The 19,394-nt window shown below is 42.6% G+C and overlaps 1 protein-coding gene across 1 annotated transcript in view; it reads right to left on the reverse strand.

The window, feature by feature from the left end:
• Positions 1-12,972: 12,972 nt before the first annotated feature.
• LOC144607764 (inactive phospholipase C-like protein 2) overlaps positions 12,973-19,394 on the reverse strand; it is a 123,285-nt gene continuing 116,863 nt past the window's right edge. Inside the window, exons 5-6 of the mRNA XM_078424819.1 lie at positions 18,650-18,759; positions 12,973-14,692 (exon numbers count right to left, since the gene is read on the reverse strand). Of these exons, the coding sequence (XP_078280945.1) occupies positions 14,507-14,692; positions 18,650-18,759 (296 nt within the window). The 3' untranslated portion in view covers positions 12,973-14,506. The remainder of the gene's footprint in view (positions 14,693-18,649; positions 18,760-19,394) is intronic.

Here is a 19,394-nt window from a genome sequence, read left to right on the forward strand (position 1 = left end):
ATTGGCCTAAAGTTCCAAGTTACAGTCATTATTTAAATTTATTTGTAAACAAATGATTGATAAACCTGTTACTAAATTCATAAAACGTCGTGTAATTCTGTAAATCCCTGTTGTAGATCATAGTCAAGTACTTATTGTCATATGCAGAAGTACGGTGAGCTATGGTTACCATGAAAATCTTGCTTGCAGCAGCATTAAAGGCACATAGACTCAGACATCACACAAAGACAAGATTTACACATAAAACATCTAAGACAACAAAAGGAAAAAGACTGCAAAACAAACAAGACGTTGGTGCAAAAACACAATTAGAAAGTAAGTCCATGGTAGTGCAAGAGGTGATCATTGCTGAGCTTGGAGTAAAGTTGTGCAGGTTGGTTCAAGAACCTTATGGTTGTAGAAAAGTAGCTGTTCCCAAAGCTGGCAATGGCAGCAGTGGAGAAGACGGCATGGCCTGGGTGGTGAGGACCCTTGATGATAGATGCTGCCTTCTTGAGGTAGCGCCTCATGCAGATACTTTCAGTGGTGGAGAGGTCTATGTTCCTGATGGACCGTGCTCAACCTACGCCATTCTCTGTGGCCTCCTGCGTTCCTGTACATTGGAACTGCCGTACCAGGCCATGATGCAACCAGTCCAGGGCCTCTGGAGAGGTTTGTTAGAGCATTGGGTAACATTTCAAATCTCTTTAAACCTAAGAAAGTAGAGGTGCTGGTGTTTCTTCTCTGTGATTACATCTATGTGCATGGGCCAAAACAGGCTATCTGAGATGTTAATACTCTATCAACAATTTGTTTAGAAAATGCAACGTTTTTCAGACTGGAATGCGACAATATTGGTTTCCAGGTGAAATGGAGTATTCAATAAATTCAACCAGGTAGCCTTGCAAGTAGAAATTAGATTACGTTCTGACATACAGCAGCAATCAATCACTCGCAACCAAACCAGGTTTTCCATGCACTGGGGTGCAGCCCTCAGCAGCTCCCAGCTTGTGTCTGGGAATATGATTGAGTTAAGTCACCTTTAAGTTATACCAACTCTCCTCCTGGCCCCATTCACTTGGCTCAAGTCCAATTACTTGACCTTCTTCCCATCCACAACTGGCTCTTCAACTCCTGGTTAACCATGGATTCCACACCTTCACCCATTGCTGGACCTGGCCCCAGCTGCAGAATGAGCCTTTACCATAGGGCTGCCCACACTGGCCCCAGCAGTCAAAGGGTACACCACAGTACAAGATGCATCCAGAACCTCACGATTCCATTACAGAAATATATAAAATTATAAAAGGACTGGACAAGCTAGATGCAGGAAAATTGTTCCCAATGTTGACAAGTCCACAACCAGGGGCCACAGTCCAAGAATAAAGGGGAGGCCAATTAAAATTGAGATGAAAAAAAAAATTCACCGACAGCTGTGAATTTATGGAATTCTCTGCCACAGAAGGCAGGAAAGGCCAATTCATTGGGCGAATTTAAAAGTTAGATAGAGCTCTTGGGGCTAGCGGAATCAAGGGATATGGGGAGAAGGCAGGCACGGGTTATTGATTGTAGATGATCAGCCATGATCGCAATGAATGGCGGCGCTGGCTCAAGGGCCAAATGGCCTCCTCTTGCACCTATTTTCTATGTTTCTATTACAGTCGTTGCTGCTCTACACAGTGACCGACAATTCCATGCCAGAGAGTGCCAAGAAGTTTTTGGTCTCTGGTATTTTCGTAAAGACAAGGCCCTAATACCTGTTTAGTTTAGAGATACAGCGCGGAAACAGGCCCTTCGACCCATCGGGTCCGCGCCGACCAGCGATCCCCGCACATTAACACGATCCTACACACACTAGGGATAATTTACACTTTAAACAAGCCAATTAACCTACAAACCTCTACGTCTTTGGCGTGTGGGAGGAAACCAAAGATCTCGGAGAAAGGCCACACAGGTCACAGGGGAGAATGTACAAACTCCATATAGACAGCACCCTAGTCAGGATCGAACCCGGGTCTCCGGCGCTGCAAGCGCCGTAATGCAGCAACTCTACCGCTTCGCCATCGTGCCACCATAAAGCCTGTGTCTTTCCTTTCAGGCTCTCCTTAGTTTGCAAAATGAATGCATAGATATATATGTGTCACTTTTAGGAAATCAGGTCTTCACAGCTCATGTGAGCCTTACCACAGCATTACCTAAAGGGGACTTTCTAAAGCTGTGCAGCCCCAGAACTACTTTAGTTAAGTATTCTTTACGTAAAATACTTCATCCTGGTGGAGTTTGTCCATTCAATCACAAACCCTCGCTCACTAATTATAAACCCCTTACACCCACCTCTATACTCAGGAATGACTCTCAATATGGATGTTCTATGACTAACACAAACACCCTGCACAAAGCTCTGGCCTCTCCCGCCATACCCAGCTCTCTATCTACTAGACTAGCCCCACTACCCAGACCCATAATGTGTAGGAAAGAACTGCACATGCTGTTTTAAACCAAAGATAGACACAAAAAACCGGAGTAACTCAGCGGGTCAGACAACATCTGTGACCCATAATCTATTTTAGATTCCAGTGATAGTTCGGAAGGCCTGTTCTTATAGCACCTGATAGCTTGGGCTTCAAGGGCTGTAAAATTATGTAGCAGTGAGATCTCTTTGGCCCACCACATCTTCAATTTAATGCACCTTTCCAGGTGCCAGGGGGTTTTAAGACGAAGGACCCAATGTCCACAACACAATACAGCCTATTATTCCACTGTTTCTCACCTTAAAACATGTATGTTGAAAATGCAGTATATTTTTAAGACCTGCAAACATATCTCTGAGTCTGTTGGATCAGTTAGTACTGCATGAAAGCAATTTTTCCTGTTCAATACAGAAAGCTGCTGCCATTACCACTTAGAAAATTAGGACATATTTGCTTTCAAATATAACAGTAACATTTAAAATTTTATTCGCACTCTTGTTTCAGGTAAAGCATTTGATTACAATTGATTCAAACCTTGTATGTTGCATCTACATCCTGTCTGCAAACATCACTTCCTTTTTGCCATGATGAGATTGTCGCACCATCCTATCACACAGCCACCACTATGGGCATCGTTGAGCCTTGGTATTCCATATTGCAAGTCTCGACTGCGGTGGAACCCTTGGTGTCCAATTAACTCTTTAATTATTTCGCAAATTGTCATAAATGTATAGCTACTTATAAACAATGTAAAAACCATCATAAAGGTCTTACAGGAATGTTATATTTTAGTTCAGTTCGGAGATACAGCGTGGAAACAGGCCATTTGGCCCACCGAGTCTGCGCCGGCCAACGATCGCCCGTACACTAGTTCTATCCCACACTGGAGACAATTTACAGAAGCCAATTAACCTACAAGCTTACATGTCTTTGGAGTGTGAGAGGAAACTGGAGCACCTGGAGAAAACCCACGTGGTCACAGTGAGAATGTACAAACTCCGCACAGACAGCACCCATAGTCAGGATCAAACCTGGGTTTCTGGTGCCTCAGAAGGCAGTGGAGGCCAATTCTCTGAATGCATTCAAGAGAGAACTAGATAGAGCTCTTAAGGATAGTGGAGTCAGGGGGTATGGGGAGAAGGCAGGAACGGGGTACTGATTGAGAATGATCAGCCATGATCACATTGAATGGCGGTGCTGGCTCGAAGGGCCGAATGGCCTCCTCCTGCACCTATTGTCTATTGACTATTGTAAGGAAGCAGCCCTACTGCTGCATGATTGTGCCACCATATCTTTATTTCCATATCTTTATTCGGCCATTCCCCACTTCCACTTTATTTCCCCGTGTACAAGACAATGGAAGATCGATTAAACATGTTTTGTGCAGATATGCAAAAAAGTTTTCCCAAAAGTCCCAAGCAAAGATCAAAGAGACTGTCCTCTCCTCTGTGTGAAGGTATCTCAATGCCCTGCAATCTTGAAAAACTTTCTACTATACTTTCTCCACTTAATTCAGTGGGAGTTTTCAACCTTGACGACATTTTAAAAGATGAAACACAATACTTTTTCTTATATTAATAATAATAATTTCTATTTATATTCTGCCTTCATGAAACAAAATGTCCACAGGGGCTTCACATAAATTTTATTAAACATGGTTGGCACAGAGCCACAAGGACATAGTGCAGCACATGACCAAAAGTTTGGCCAAAGTGGTACATTTGTTAAGGAACATCTTAAAGGCAGAGAGAAAGAGATGGGGAGGGGGGGGGGGGGGGGGGTCAGAGCTTTGGCAGCTCAAGGCACAGCTGCAGCTGTGAAGTGATAACATTCAGGGGTCAAGGCAGGAGGACAGAACTGAGGCAGCATAAATATCTCAGACTCTAATGAAAGAAGGATTCCAGAGATAGGGAGGGACGGGGAGATGAGGACAAGGGTGATATTTTTAAACTCAAGGCATTGTGGGAGTCCAGAACCAGGGGCCACAGTTTAAGAATAAGGGGTAGGCCATTTAGAACGGAGATGAGGAAAAACTTTTTCAGTCAGAGAGTTGTAAATCTGTGGAATTCACTGCCTGAGAAGGCAGTGGAGGCCAATTCTCTGTATGCATTCAAGAGAGAGCTAGATAGAGCTCTTAAGGATAGTGGAGTCAGGGGGTATGGGGAGAAGGCAGGAACGGGGTACTGATTGAGAATGATCAGCCATGTTCACATTGAATGGTGGTGCTGGCTCGAAGGGCCGAATGGCCTACTCCTGCGTCTATTGTCTATTGTCTATTGTTTAACCAGGTGTCAAAGGGAAATGAGATTAAGGAGTGATGAGAAAATGGGATTTGGTTAGTGTACAGGCGCTGAGTTGTGGGTGACCTGACGGAAAGTAGGCAGGAGCATTTTGGAATGTAGACTATGGACATGGCCTCAGGTGAATGGGTCATTTGCCAGTTTGAATATTATCTCTTCCACTCACATGCTGGGCCACAGTGTTGTTCAGGACAGTATTCGCAGGACTTCCTCCATCTGTTGTAGTCTTGACAACACGATGCATCCACCATTCATGACCAGATGAGGTAGGAATTTATTTAGTTAGAGGGTGGTGAATCTGTGGAATTCATTGCCACAGAAGGCGGTGGAGGCCAAGTCAATGGATATTTTTAAGGCAGAGTTAGATAGATTCTTGATTAGTACGGGTGTCAGGGGTGATGAGGAGAAGGCAGGGGAAATGGGTGAAGAGGGGAAGAAAGACCAGCCAAGATTGAATGTGGGGTAGACCTGATGGGCCGAATAGCCTGATTCTGCTCCTATCACTTATGAACATGACTGCAGTCTCTGTCTATAGCATGCATGCAGTCCAAAATGGCATCATCCCAAGGCTCAAAACTCAGTGTTTGACTTGCCTTTCACTGCTCCTGGCTTGCCTTCCTTCACTGCCCAATGTTGACCCCTTTCTTATAAGAAAATAACTGTAGCTGCTGGTACAAATCGATTTATTCACAAAATGCTGGAGTAACTCAGCAGGTCAGGCAGCATCTCGGGAGAGAAGGAATGGGTGATGTTTCGGGTCGAGACCCTTCTTCTGAAGAAGTCAATGGATATTCTGAAGAAGGGTCTCGACCCAAAACGTCACCCATTCCTTCTCTCCCGAGATGCTGCCTGATCTGCTGAGTTACTCCAGCATTTTGTGAATAAGTTGATCCCTTTCTTGATGTTAATGGTGGAGAGAGGAATATGTTGAGCCATGAAGTTACGCACTGTTGTGGTGCAGACTTCAGCTGATGGTCTAATGTATCTCATAGATGCCCCGTTTTAATCTGCTGGATCTGTTTGGAGTCTATTCATTTAGCATGCTGGTGTTGTTATGCTACACACTGGGTGTGGTGTCAGTGTATGAAAAGTTGCTCAAAAGTTCAGATTCAGTGGTAACAAAGCCAGCTTTCAAAATTGCATGAGGATTTTTAAAATTGGGAAGAAGTCAGCACTCATTCTTGAAAGTTTTAAAGAAAAGACCAATATTCATCTTCTGGGAATCTCAGAGTTAGGGAAGTATAAAGTCATACAGCATGGAAACAGGCCCTTCATCCTAACATCCTCATCATGCCAACCAAGATGTCCCATCTAAGCTAGTTCCATTTGCCTACATTTGGCCCATATCCATCTAAATTAATCCTATGCATATACCTGTCTAAGTGTATTTTAATTACTGTTATAGTACTTGCCTTAACAACCTCATCTGGCAGCTAATTCCATATACCCACCACCCTCTGAGTGAAAGAAAATTTCTCCCTCAGGTTCCTATTGAATCTTACACCTTAAATATATGTCCCTAGTTCTTGATTCCCCTATCCCGAGTAAAATACTCTGTGCATTCACCCTATCTATTCCCATCACCATTTTATACATCTCTATAAATCACCCATCAGTCTCTTGCGCTCCAAGGAATAAAGTTCTAACCTGCCCATCCTCTCCCTCTAAGCTCAGGCTCTCGAGTCCTGGCAACAGAGAGTGATCAGCCATGATCGCATTGAATGGCGGTGCTGGCTCGAAGGGCTGAATGGCCTACTCCTGCACCTATTGTCTATTGTCTAACATCCTCATAATCTTCTCTGCACTCTTTCCAACTTAATGAATCCTTTCTGTAGTAAGATGAGCAAAACAGAACATAATAATCGACAACCTCCTACTGCAAAAACAAAGAAAAATCTTAGAATGTAGAAACAAGGAAGTGCAGATGCTGGTTTACTAAATATAAACACAGTGTATAAGAATAACTCAGCAGGTCAGACAGCATCTATGGAGAACATGGATAGGTGATGTTTCGGGTCGGAACTGACCCAAAACCTCATCTGCCACGTTCTCCAGAGATGCTGCCTGACCTGCTGGGTTACTCCTGCATTCTGTGCCTATGCAAAAAAGAATCTTAATTTCGAGATCAGTCTGCCACAGAAGTAAAATGCATCATCACCTCTATGGGATGCCAGTAAGATCAGACCCCTTGCGATGTACTCAAGAGAAGTTGGATGGATTCTTCTCATTGGAAAATCCGATAAAGGAAATATATTGTTGACCATGGCATGGGATGGAAAGATGATTTTGAAGCATAACCTTTACTTACCAAGCCAAGTAAAACAAGGCATCCAGGAAAAAAAAGGTTGTTTTGGAAATGTTGAAAGCTCAAGACTGATCTATGGGGATTCAGATGCTAATTTTACCCTCACCCCAATTACAACTGATGTTTGTGCGTACCATGTAATAATCCTGTGATAAACAGGAAATGAAATTGTCAGAGTCAACCGGAAGATTTATTAATAAAACATTAGTGAACACAGTGACCAATGATCTTATTTCATTTAATACACCATGTTTTTCTCCCATTTCAATACAAAGGAAACAGGTATAAGAATGAAACATTGGCAGAGAGAAGATAGATTTAAGATTTCATGTTCTGCTCAACCTTATTTCAATTCTTTTGAGCTATTTCTGGCAATGGGAAAGTGTTGTTCAAGAATACTTGAGCATTAAATGTTGTTAAAGGAATGGAAATTTTTAATTTTAATTTTTAATATAGGTGAAATCTATGCACATGAATGGAAAAGGTAAAGTACAATGCACTGTGCATAAGAAAATAACTGCAGATGCTGGTACAAATCGAAGGTATTTATTCACAAAATGCTGGAGTAACTCAGCAGGTCAGGCAGCATCTCGGGAGAGAAGGAATGGGCGACGTTTCGGGTCGAGACCCTTCGCACTGTGTATTGTAGTTATCCTAGTTATCCTATATTCATGGGCTGTCAGAATAATTGAGCTCTAAGTTTTGTTTAGCCTCACAGTACTGTATTAAAATTTATATTTTCGAACATGAATACAAAATTAAATTTATATTGCCTCACACTGTTATTGTGTAAACTACTTCTCCAGATATACAGGGAGTTGAACTTTCTGTTTATCTCCCATTTTGTTGGCTCATGTCAGCAGATAGTTTGATTAGAGTAGCTCTTTTTGATTGGCTTCATAGAACAGGTGTTACGACAAATCAGTTTATAGTTTCCTCTGTCGGTTATGTTTTCACTTCAAGGATTAATCCTAACCAGGGGGCACATTTCCTTTCGTGAGAAGTCAGGTTCAATGGTCAGCTCAGTATCTCTCCACAAGGTGTGGCCCAAGAAGGCATGAGAGGTTGGGCAGAACATTAAATCTATCTTAGGTAGGCACAGAAAGCTGGAGTAACTCAGCGGGATAGGCAGCATCTCTGGAGAGAAGGAATGGGTGACGTTTCGGGTCGAGACCCTTCTTCAATACACATTAAATGTATCTTCTCTGTGCCTATGTTTCGTTCTTATACCTGTTTCCTTTTGTATTGAAATGGGGGGAAATACATGGTGTATCATTTAATTGTGGATCTCTGAGCAGGAAAAGTCAACCCCAGAGATCCCAATAACAGAATGAAGACTCTTTTCTTAATTAGTATTGAATCCACCAGGACTGTTTCGGGAAAAAAACAACCTATGTTGCTGCCCAAGGAGAATTCAATTAGTTGTTACACCACTAAGGGGATTCCCTATCACACCTGCTTTCATTTTTTAATAAATAATCTTCATTGAATGCAGCCAAAAGGGACATTGAAAAGAAACTTATACTACCCTTCTGTCCAGTAGTAGGAATCACTGTAAATGATCTGCTAATCTCTCTTGATTACAGACAAAGTCATTTCACAGTGGCTGTTTTTCCACTGCTGTTTGGGGTGTGTTCGATCAATCCAAATGTTGGCCAACAATTAATTTTTCTCTTCCTCCTTCACTGCCAAGTGCTGATGGCATCAGCAATCTGATTTTTTTTTAAAAAAGGAAACTGAAATGGGAGTTAAAACTCCAATTGGCCCTTTGTAATTGGACTCAGCTAAATGCAATTAGCTTTAAGCGCAGCATATTGTTTTGATTACAGTTGTTTTTGCAGATGGAAATAAAATCCAGAGCCAGTCGGAAAGTAATCAAACCAGTGATGTGGAACTGGACAAAATAAACAGTACTTAGCACGGCTGTTTATGTGGGGAACAATGGCCTTGCTAAGAGAAAAAGACGTTACACCTGACAATTACACAACTGTAGTGTGCAACTACAACACACAACTTTATTCAGATTAGATTACCGTGCAAAGGGAATAGAAACAGGCTCTTTTGGCCCACCGAGTCCGTGCTGACTGTTCCGGTGAGTTACTCCAGCATTTTTGTGTCCATTTTCGATTTAAACCAGCATCTGCAGTTCTTTCCTACACATATTAACTCTGTTTCTCTTTCCACAGATGCTGCCTGACATGCTGAGTGTTTTCAGCACTTTCTGTTTTTACTTTAGAATGCCAGCAGCTAGATTCTTTTGATTTTCACTTTAATGCAAAGTTTATTTTCAAACTCATAAGATTTGTTGCAGGCTCTCTATATTTCAAGAAACTTTAATTGGGAAAGAAAGTTGATGAATGCCCATATTCCTTACAACCAAATCACATCTTTAACAATTGTTGACTTAGTCTGTGGAAGCATTCAAATGTGGTTTAGCCAAGTTAATGGGGATGTCCCAAATGTTGAGCTTCACAAGCTTGGGTGGGGGTCAACAGAACAAGTGACAAGATCCTTGTGAAGTGAAGTCCATCTCCTCAGCTCACCAGATTTAAAAATAAATACAATTTTGACTTTTAATCGTGCTTGCTACATCTCCCTGTCGAGTGCTCCTGAGAAATTTGTCTACCTCACTGGACTAGAACTTCAAACTATCTTTAATCGGACTTTACCAGATTTTAACTTGCACTAAATGTTATTCCCTTCAGCATGTATTTGTACACTGTGGACGGTTTGATTGTAAATATCTATAGTCTTTCCACTGACTAGTTAGCACACAACAAAGGCTTTTCACTGTGCTCGGTACGTGATAATAAACTAAACGGGCACCAGGAACTATATTTTCAGATAACAGCTGGGCACTGAATGCAGTAATTTAGTTTTAATTTTAGAGATATAGAATGTAAACAGTGCCCATTGGTCACCAAGTCCATGGCGGCCAAATATCACTCATAAACACGTTCTACATTATCACACTTTCTCATTGACTCCCTACACACTAGGCTCAATTTTAGAGGCTATTTAACCTACAAACCCTCATGTATTTGGGATATGGAGGAAACCAGAACACCTGGAAACCCATATGATCACAGGGATGATGTGCAACCTCTGCACAGACATCAGCCAAGGTCAGGACGGAGCCCGGAGCCCGGGTCCCCGGTACTGTGATGCAGCAGCTTTATCAGCTGTGCCACAGTTAAAATGTAGTTGGGATCAAAATTTCAACAATGCCCTTGCCAGCGAGGTGTGAGGCTTTTGCTGACCGGTTACAAAGTTCCTGCTAAATTGGCATGTGGCATGTAGCTCTGACATTTCCTTCACTGTTACGAGAGCTCACCCAGCTTCACTCTTTTACCGTCTACTACACAGGTGCCATCTCTTGAACAGCGAGGAAGTGAGTGAGCTGTGCTGATGCCATGCTCTCTCTAGGTGTTTGCATCACAATAACAATCATCCCTTTGGAGCATCAGTCCACAGCAATGACCCTTTTTGATCAAGATCTTCACCTCCCAGTCTGCAAGATAGTCAATAACTGGAATAGACAATAGACAATAGACAATAGGTGCAGGAGTAGGCCATTCAGCCCTTCGAGCCAGCACCGCCATTCAATGCGATCATGGCTGATCACTCTCAATCAGTACCCCGTTCCTGCCTTCTCCCCATACCCCCTCACTCCGCTATCCTTAAGAGCTCTATCCAGCTCTCTCTTGAAAGCATCCAACGAACTGGCCTCCACTGCCTTCTGAGGCAGAGAATTCCACACCTTCACCACCCTCTGACTGAAAAAGTTCTTCCTCATCTCCGTTCTAAATGGCCTACCCCTTATTCTCAAACTGTGGCCCCTTGTTCTGGACTCCCCCAACATTGGGAACATGTTATCTGCCCCTAATGTGTCCAATCCCCTAATTATCTTATATGTTTCAATAAGATCCCCCCTCATCCTTCTAAATTCCAGTGTATACAAGCCCAATCGCTCCAGCCTTTCAACATACGACAGTCCCGCCATTCCGGGAATTAACCTAGTGAACCTACGCTGCACGCCCTCCATAGCAAGAATATCCTTCCTCAAATTTGGAGACCAAAACTGCACACAGTACTCCAGGTGCGGTCTCACCAGGGCCCGGTACAACTGTAGAAGGACCTCTTTGCTCCTATACTCAACTCCTCTTGTTACGAAGGCCAACATTCCATTGGCTTTCTTCACTGCCTGCTGAACCTGCATGCTTCCTTTCATTGACTGATGCACTAGGACACCCAGATCTCGTTGAACTCCCCCTCCTCCTAACTTGACACCATTCAGATAATAATCTGCCTTTCTATTCTTACTTCCAAAGTGAATAACCTCACACTTACCTACATTAAACTGCATCTGCCATGTATCCGCCCACTCACACAACCTGTCCAAGTCACCCTGCAGCGTTATTGCATCTTCCTCACAATTCACACTACCCCCCAACTTAGTATCATCTGCAAATTTGCTAATGGTACTTTTAATCCCTTCGTCTAAGTCATTAATGTATATCGTAAATAGCTGGGGTCCCAGCACCGAACCTTGCGGTACCCCACTGGTCACTGAATCTAAAACGCTGGGAAATATACATCCAGGAATCGGGGTGATGTTACTCAGATACAGAGCCAGCTTTTTGACTCAGCAATAGTGAATGAATAGCAACATATTTCCAAGACTTGGAGAAGAACTTGTCAGTGGTGGTGTTACCCTGTGTTTGCTGTCCTTGGCTGACAACCATTTGCTACTGGTCTCTTGCCTGTTTTGCAAAAGGAGTTCATTAGACCTGTTACAGAATTACACTGCAATGCATTGAATACTTCCATTCAATAAAAATGCAGGCTAAACATTCTTATGCAATGAATGCCTAATTTCCTTGGAGATAGGGGATTGAATTCTGTCACAAACATGTTTATTGACCATCATTAATTTCTTAAGAAATTTTCCACATGGCTTTGGAGAAAGTTTGCCGAATCTTATTCCTCTGCAATTAACCCAAAGCTTTCTCTGATCTTCCTCTGACCGTGTGCCTTTGAAACAACAAAATGAAGTGCAGACTTTAAAAAGAAACATGCTACGAAGCTTGGCAGAATAAATGTGTGTCTCAATCTAGTTGCTGTAAGCTTCAGATTGAGCTCACGAAGGAGAAAACAGAACTTGTGGCTCAAGATTTTTAAGTTATCCTTGATCAGGAGCATCAGTACAGATGAATGTTTGCGTGAACTAACTTTAAACAAGAATCCCAAATTACTGTGCTCCTCGTCTCTCTCCAGTAGCAGCACTATCCAGGTCCCAACTCTAAACCTTTGCAGATTGAATTGCAACGGGACGTTAGAATGTAAAGGGTTAACAGAACACTGTTAGAGAAATTGAAACAAAAGAAATAATTTTTTAATGTGCAAAATTGCTCTTCATGGATGAAAATCATTGAAGCCCACCGGAGGCAGCCCTTGGAGCCTCGATCCTCTCCTGACTACTTGGCGGGTTAGTAGTGCTTAACCCAACATTGTGTGATGATGGGTCCCCATTCACGAGTATCTGTCCAACGTTTTAATATCACTCATTGAATGATAAGAAATCCACAACCCTCAATTTCTCAACAATTTTCAAAGCTTTGCAATTTTTTTTCTCAATTTTCTGACAAATTTTCTTCTTCCTACTTCCACGTTTTCACAGGAATACAAGAGACCAGGGGCAGGACTGGGCTCCTATGTCCTCGAGCCTGCCCTCACACTCATTAATCACTCTGCAGTTCTTCCATGAAAACTATATCCAAATACCATTTGAAATGTTTCCCTTCGTGGTTTCTATTTCCCTCAACTAATCACAGCGTGCTTGGCCGTACTACTGTTCATGGCAATCTCTGGTTTCTACTCACTCACTCCCAGCGAGAATAAATTGTGCCAAGTATCACATCTCATGTTGCTGGAAGAACAGTTAGTTTATTTATAATATATATATATTTTAAATAGCAGCATAATGACATCACAGAGAAATTCAACAACAAAAGAAATCCGATTTTATTTAAAAACATGGGAGGATGCTGAACCCTTCAGAAACCTGTGTGCCAATATTGTCAGTTTTGTAACTTATTAATTGGATTTATAGTTATTAATATGAAAACTAATGAGTTCTGTATAAGGTATAAAACACCTTTCTTTCATCCCCCAACAGCTGAAGAGAAAGAGACAAACTAGTTTTCAAAACAATTTATGTAGAAATTCAGAATGGGAAACATAAATCTTCTTTTGTACTGCTTCATTACACAACACACAGTAGGTGGTGGTATTGAGATGGTGCTGTCAGTGGCCAGTCACAATAACTAGAAGGGAGATGATGATTTGGATCTGACAGGTTCCTTTGTAGCGTAATTAGGAGGCTACATGACAACTCGAAACAGAAAGGACTCGCATTCTTCCTATTCACGACACTAAATGAATCTATTGCTTTGCTGGTGATGAAAAGTAGCTTGAGTTTCATCCTCAGGTTGGAAGTGACATAACTGTTGGAGGAATTTAGTACAAATACCTGGCCATCAATAACATTCTCAGTCACATCCTGACGTTATCACCGCATTAGGTATCCACCCATTCACAGCCACAAGTCGGAAATATTCTACCCGTTCTTTAACGTCTAAACTGCTGTGTGCTTGCAAGGTTAATAATAGAGCAGAACAATACATCGATCATATAATACAGACCTAAGGCCTACAACAGACTTGTTTTCCATCCAGTTCTGGGTTTCCGATCACGGGACTTCTTTCCAGCTTCCAAAAAGAGCAAACAAATATTTTTGCTAAAAATCAAATGATTTTTTCAAACTGTTAATTTTATTCCCACTCCCCTTCTTCTCGTGGAGAAATAGCAAGGAGCCGCAGAAGCTCGGCCAGGTTTGGGGGCTCGCAGGCTGAGGGACTGTCGGCCAGTGAGGGCACCAAACCTTCAGTCACATCCTGAGGGCCATTCTCAAGCAAAACATTGCCTTGGGATGAGGACCTCTGTGAACAGATGGATGTTGCCAAGCTTATCTCAGTGATGGTGTTGTCCTAAAGTGTGGACAGGAAACTCGATGAAAGCAGCACCAGTGCCTCATGTCAACATTGAAATATCCTTGGACAACTGTCAAATCCAATTCATGTCCGACAAAGTCGCCTGTCAGTGGAGCTACCGCTCAATAGTGTGTGCGTGTTTGCACGTGTGTTTGTGTGTGCGTGTCCGTACGTGTTTATTTGTGTGTGTGTGTGTGTGGTTGTGTGTATTTGTAGGTGTTTGTGTGTGCATGTGTTAGTTTGTATGTATGCATGTCTGTGTGTGTATATGTTTTTCTGTGTGTGTTTGTGAGTGTGTGTTCGGCTGTGTGTGTTTGTGTGTGCGCATGTATGTGCACGCACACATGCGTGTGTGTGTGTGTGTGTGTGTGTGTGTGGTTACTCCTGCGCCTGCTGATGTCAGCACGATCCATTGTCACTCGTGTTCTCACTCTCAGGGATGCTCTCCAAGGTGCCCCGTGATCGTAGCTGGTCTGGAGATGTCGAGCCGCTCTTACTGATACCACATGATTGTGCTGCATAGTGGATCTGTCTCAGGTTATCCAGTGCTTCATTCTTTGCATATTTCAGCAGATCTGCTTGGCCCTGAAAGTGACAAATGCACAGAGATTACTCACATGGAAATTTGCTGTTCTGCTTATTGACTGTGACTCAGCTACCAGTCACTGCAAAGAAAAAACAAATCTCCAGGAAAGTTCAAATTTCACTCCAAAAACTTGAGAACTAAGTTTTGGCCCTTTGGTCTCCAGCTGCTGAACAGCTGCACTATGGAGGTGCTGCCCTTTGGTTGAAATGTTAATCAGGTGGACACAGAAAGATGGAATAACAAGGTACTGCCGATGATGGAAAGATGGGGCAACTCAGCGGGTCAGGCAGCTTCTCTGGAGAATGGGGATAAGTAATGATTTGGTTTGGAATCCTTCTTCATACTCCAACCCGACACGTCATGTTCTCCAGGGATGCTGCCTGTCCTGCCGAGTTACTGCAGCATTTTGTGTCTATCTTTGAACACAGAAAGCTTTCATTTTTAAGACAAATGGACCTGGGCACCCACGAGCCACCTCAATCACTCTCAGTAAATCAGTTTGTCTGGTCAGTTGCTGTTTGGGGATTGTTCTGTGTGCATCTGGCTGCTGTGATCCTGACATTACCGGGGTGACTACACTTCAAAAGTATTTCAGGAGCTGCAAAGTCTTAATGACACCCCGAGATCCTGAAAGACAGATACAGAAAGACAGATCCTTGATACAGAGTCTCAACCTGAAACATTGACAATCCCTTGCCCCTCATAGATGTTCCTCGATTTGCTGAGTTCCTCTGGCAATTTGGTATAAGAAAATAACTGCAGATGCTGGTACAAATCGAAGGTATTTATTCACAAAATGCTGGAGTAACTCAGCAGGTCAGGCAGCATCTCGGGAGAGAAGGAAAGGGTTGCCTCTGGCAATTTGATTCCAGCATCTGAAGTCTCGTTCATCTCCAGAAATGCGCATCTTCTTGTGGCCGTATTTCGAAAAAGGGCAGCAACGTTGTCTCTCATGACCAGACTAGCATTGATCCCAATGATATATTGGCATCTACACGATTGTTAACACATAGATAGCTTGTTAAGAATATGGAGTTTGTTCTTGTCCTGTAGCATAAGTGTGTATAAGCAGTTTAAATACTACTTTGGCCTTGGGCTTGGTTTTGTTGTTTGAGCACTTATCCTGGTGTTATTGCAAGTACTTTGTGCTTTAATAGTAATTCATCCTTCAAGGAATTATCAGGTTATTATCCCTTGTCGCTCATATGTAAAGTGACTGGCTCATTGCAATGATGACAGAGCAAAGACATACTGCTGGAGGAAGCCAGCATCTGTGGTGGGTGGTTTGGGAGGTGGGGCAGGGGGATGGCGGAGGTAGGAATGGTGGACGTTTCGCGTGGAGACCCTCCATCCGTCCTCATGCAACATTTTGCCTCAAAATGTCGACAACGTCGATGCTGGAATCTTGAGCACAGCACAAAGTGCTGGTGGAACAGTAAGTTTTCAATGTAAAAACAAGGAACCGTTCATGTTCATATGTTCTAGGAGCAGAATTAGGCCATTCAGCCCATCAAGTCTACTCCATTATTCAATCATGGCTGATCTATCTTTCCCTCTCAAACCCATTCACCTGGCTTTGCCTCATAATGCCTGATACATCAACCAATTAATCAATCACTTTAGATACTGGTTTACAAAAAAAGACACAAAGTGGTGGAGTAACACAGCGGGTCAGGCAGCACCTCTGGAGAACATGGACAACATCACCTATCCGGCACTTTGTATCTTTTTCCTGACCCGAAACGTCACCTATCCATGTCTTCCAGAGTAAGTTTTGATAAACAGCTTTTTTCTTAAATCCTGTTCTAGCTTATTTAAATGGTCTTACATTTTTTGTATGCTCTTCCATAATTAAGTTTTAGTTTAGTTTAATCATACAGTGTGGAACCCGGCCCTTTGGCCCACCGAGTCTACACACACTAACGATCACCCCTACATTAGCTCTATCCACTAGGGACAATTGACAGAGGCCGTTTAATCTACAAACCTCTGTGTCTTCGGAATGTGGGAGGGAACCGGAGCACCCGGAGAAAACCCACGTGGTCACAGGAAGAACGTACAAACTCCATACAGCAGAGCCCCTAGTCACGATCGAACCCGGGTCCCTGGTGCTGTGAGGCTGCAACTCTACCGCTGAGCCACTGTGCTGCTCTTTACATACTTTAAGTATTTTAATTGATATTTGCATAAGGTTGATTTGCTACTGCCTTCTCTCTTTGGGAATGGACAATAAGTGTCCACAATGTAATATTTTGAATTCATTAAAATCAATACATGCCAGTGACAAGAGCATTGAAGAGAAATAAAAACTACATGCAGTAAACACTTCTCCATAGAACTGGAGCCCTAGTTTTGGTCTCTGGAATTTAACAACAAAACTAACATTGCTCATCAATAGTCATTGCTATCCATCTGTATTGTACACTAGCAATACCTGAAATCACCACAGAGAGGCAGCATTCTCATTATCAATGCCCAGGACTGTATGTCTACCTTCTTGATGAAATGTGACATATTTGAAACTTTTAGGAGTTTTCATGTAGTTTTTCTCATTTCAGCATATAATCAGGAAGAAATAATAAGACTGTACTCAAAACCTATCGCACAAACAACATATAATGGGTGAATTCTTACAGAAAATAAAATAGTGGGTGAGTTGTTTGTGGAGAACTTTCACTTTGCTCCTTATTCATAATCTTCTTTATGTTCTTCTCTATTCTCTGTGTTTTTAAACTACATGGTCGTGTCCCCCGCTCTCTGTAATCTCTGAGATTTGCACTCCTCTAACTCTGGGTCACACTGATCCCAGGATTTAATTCATCAGCTTTGACAGCTGTGCCAAGGAGATAAGGTCTAGACTTTCCTCCCCCCGACACACACTCTCTTCCTTCGAAACACCTTGAACCATCTTCCTTTGACCAGGCCTTTGGTCAACCAGCCAAATATTTCAATCGGTGACTTGGTGTTAATCTTTCTCTGTTATAAACCCTGTGACAGACCTTGAGAGACCTTGCTGTGTTCAAGGCATTATTTAGACTAATTGGTAAAGGCACAACATGAATGCTGTTCTTGCTAGAGAATCTAAATTAGTAGCAAATGGGATCTGCAATTACTGAATTGACAATGTAAGTTTGGTCCCCTTGGTTGCAAAACATTGCGATGGGATTCAGTGATTATTTACAATGGCTTCTTCTTCCCTTATGATTTGATAGCTGTAAGTCTACAATTCGACCCCAAGTTCCCTGTTGACTCCAATTTGCAAATTACAATGAATCATTGTCCTATTCTTGGTTGTTTCTGTTCAGTTGCAACACTGGTAGCTCCTGACAGAGTGGGGAATAGCATCCTGTCTGCAAACAAGATCAATTCAAATCCTGCAAATTGCTGCCCGCCAACCAGCTGTACATCACCAGCAAAGTGATGGCAGGGATATCAACAGTCTATCAGGTACCACCTCCTCACTAATAGCCTATTCACTGACACTCAGTTCGGGTTTTGACAAGAGACTCTCAGCTCCAGGTTTCATCACAGCCTTGATCCACACACGTACATAAGAGATGGATTACAGAGTTGGAACAAGATTCATCGCCCTTTACTGGAAAGGTTGCTCAGCTAATTAAAGGAAGATGGTTGAAATTGTTGGCAATCATCCCTCCCAATCCAGGGCACTGCTGCAGGAGTCCATGGTAACGTCAGAGGTAGCGACTGGGCGACGTTCTATTTATCTGACTGTTCCTCAGATGATGGTGTAATTTGTGCCTACGTATAGACAACTGGACCAACCTATGACAGCAATTGTAAAGGTGATTTTCAATCTGATCTCATTCCAGTATTTGATTTGTGAAGTTTTATTCCACACTGGTGTCTCATACTGCATGCAGCCATTGTTTTCTGGAACAGATGAACCATCCAAATCTTTCATCTACAAAAGAGTCCAGGCTGTAGAAGTTACTTACTTTTAATACAGTGATATTCCATGCAAAGCTCTCAAATGCTTTCTGGAGTTTCCGACCTTTCAGGCCTTCCTTTGATCCAGTTTCATGCAGGTCTCCATGGAAATCCAACCCTGTGCATTTGAAAGAATTAAACTCTGTCAAGGAATGTGAGCTTCTTGGTTGATTAAGACATTGAATTTCAATTCATTTTCTGATAACAAAAGATGTGAAAGACACTTGGAAAATTTACACTAGATTTTACTTCCGCCAGTCCTCTGACATTGGGGTTAAAGAGTAAATGGGCGGGCACTGGGTACACCGTACTAAATTAGACCTTAAATTTAACCAGACATTGTGGGTGGTGGAAGATTATTCAACAGCAGAAGTGGTGAGAGCACTTGACATCTAATGCAGCAGGTCATGGGATGGATGTCAAGAAGCCTGTTATTGGTGTTGGTTTATTTGGTACAGGAGCGCCATGGTTTAGTTTCGTTTAGAGATACAACGGGGAAACAGGTCCTTCGGCCCACCGAATCCGTGCCGACCACAGATCTCCGCACATTAACTCTAACATACACACAATGGGAAAAAACGTATAATTATACCAATCCAATTAACCTACAAACCGGCATGTCTTTGGAATGTGGGAGGAAACCGAGGATCCCAGAGAAAACCCGCACAGGTCAAGAGGAGGATGTACAAACTCCGTACATACGGCATCCGTAGTCAGGATCGAACCCGGGTCTCTGGCGCCTTAGGGCAGCAA

This window comes from Rhinoraja longicauda, chromosome 29 (genome assembly GCF_053455715.1).
Source record: "Rhinoraja longicauda isolate Sanriku21f chromosome 29, sRhiLon1.1, whole genome shotgun sequence".
In the NCBI taxonomy this organism is placed as follows: Eukaryota; Metazoa; Chordata; class Chondrichthyes; order Rajiformes; family Arhynchobatidae; genus Rhinoraja; species Rhinoraja longicauda.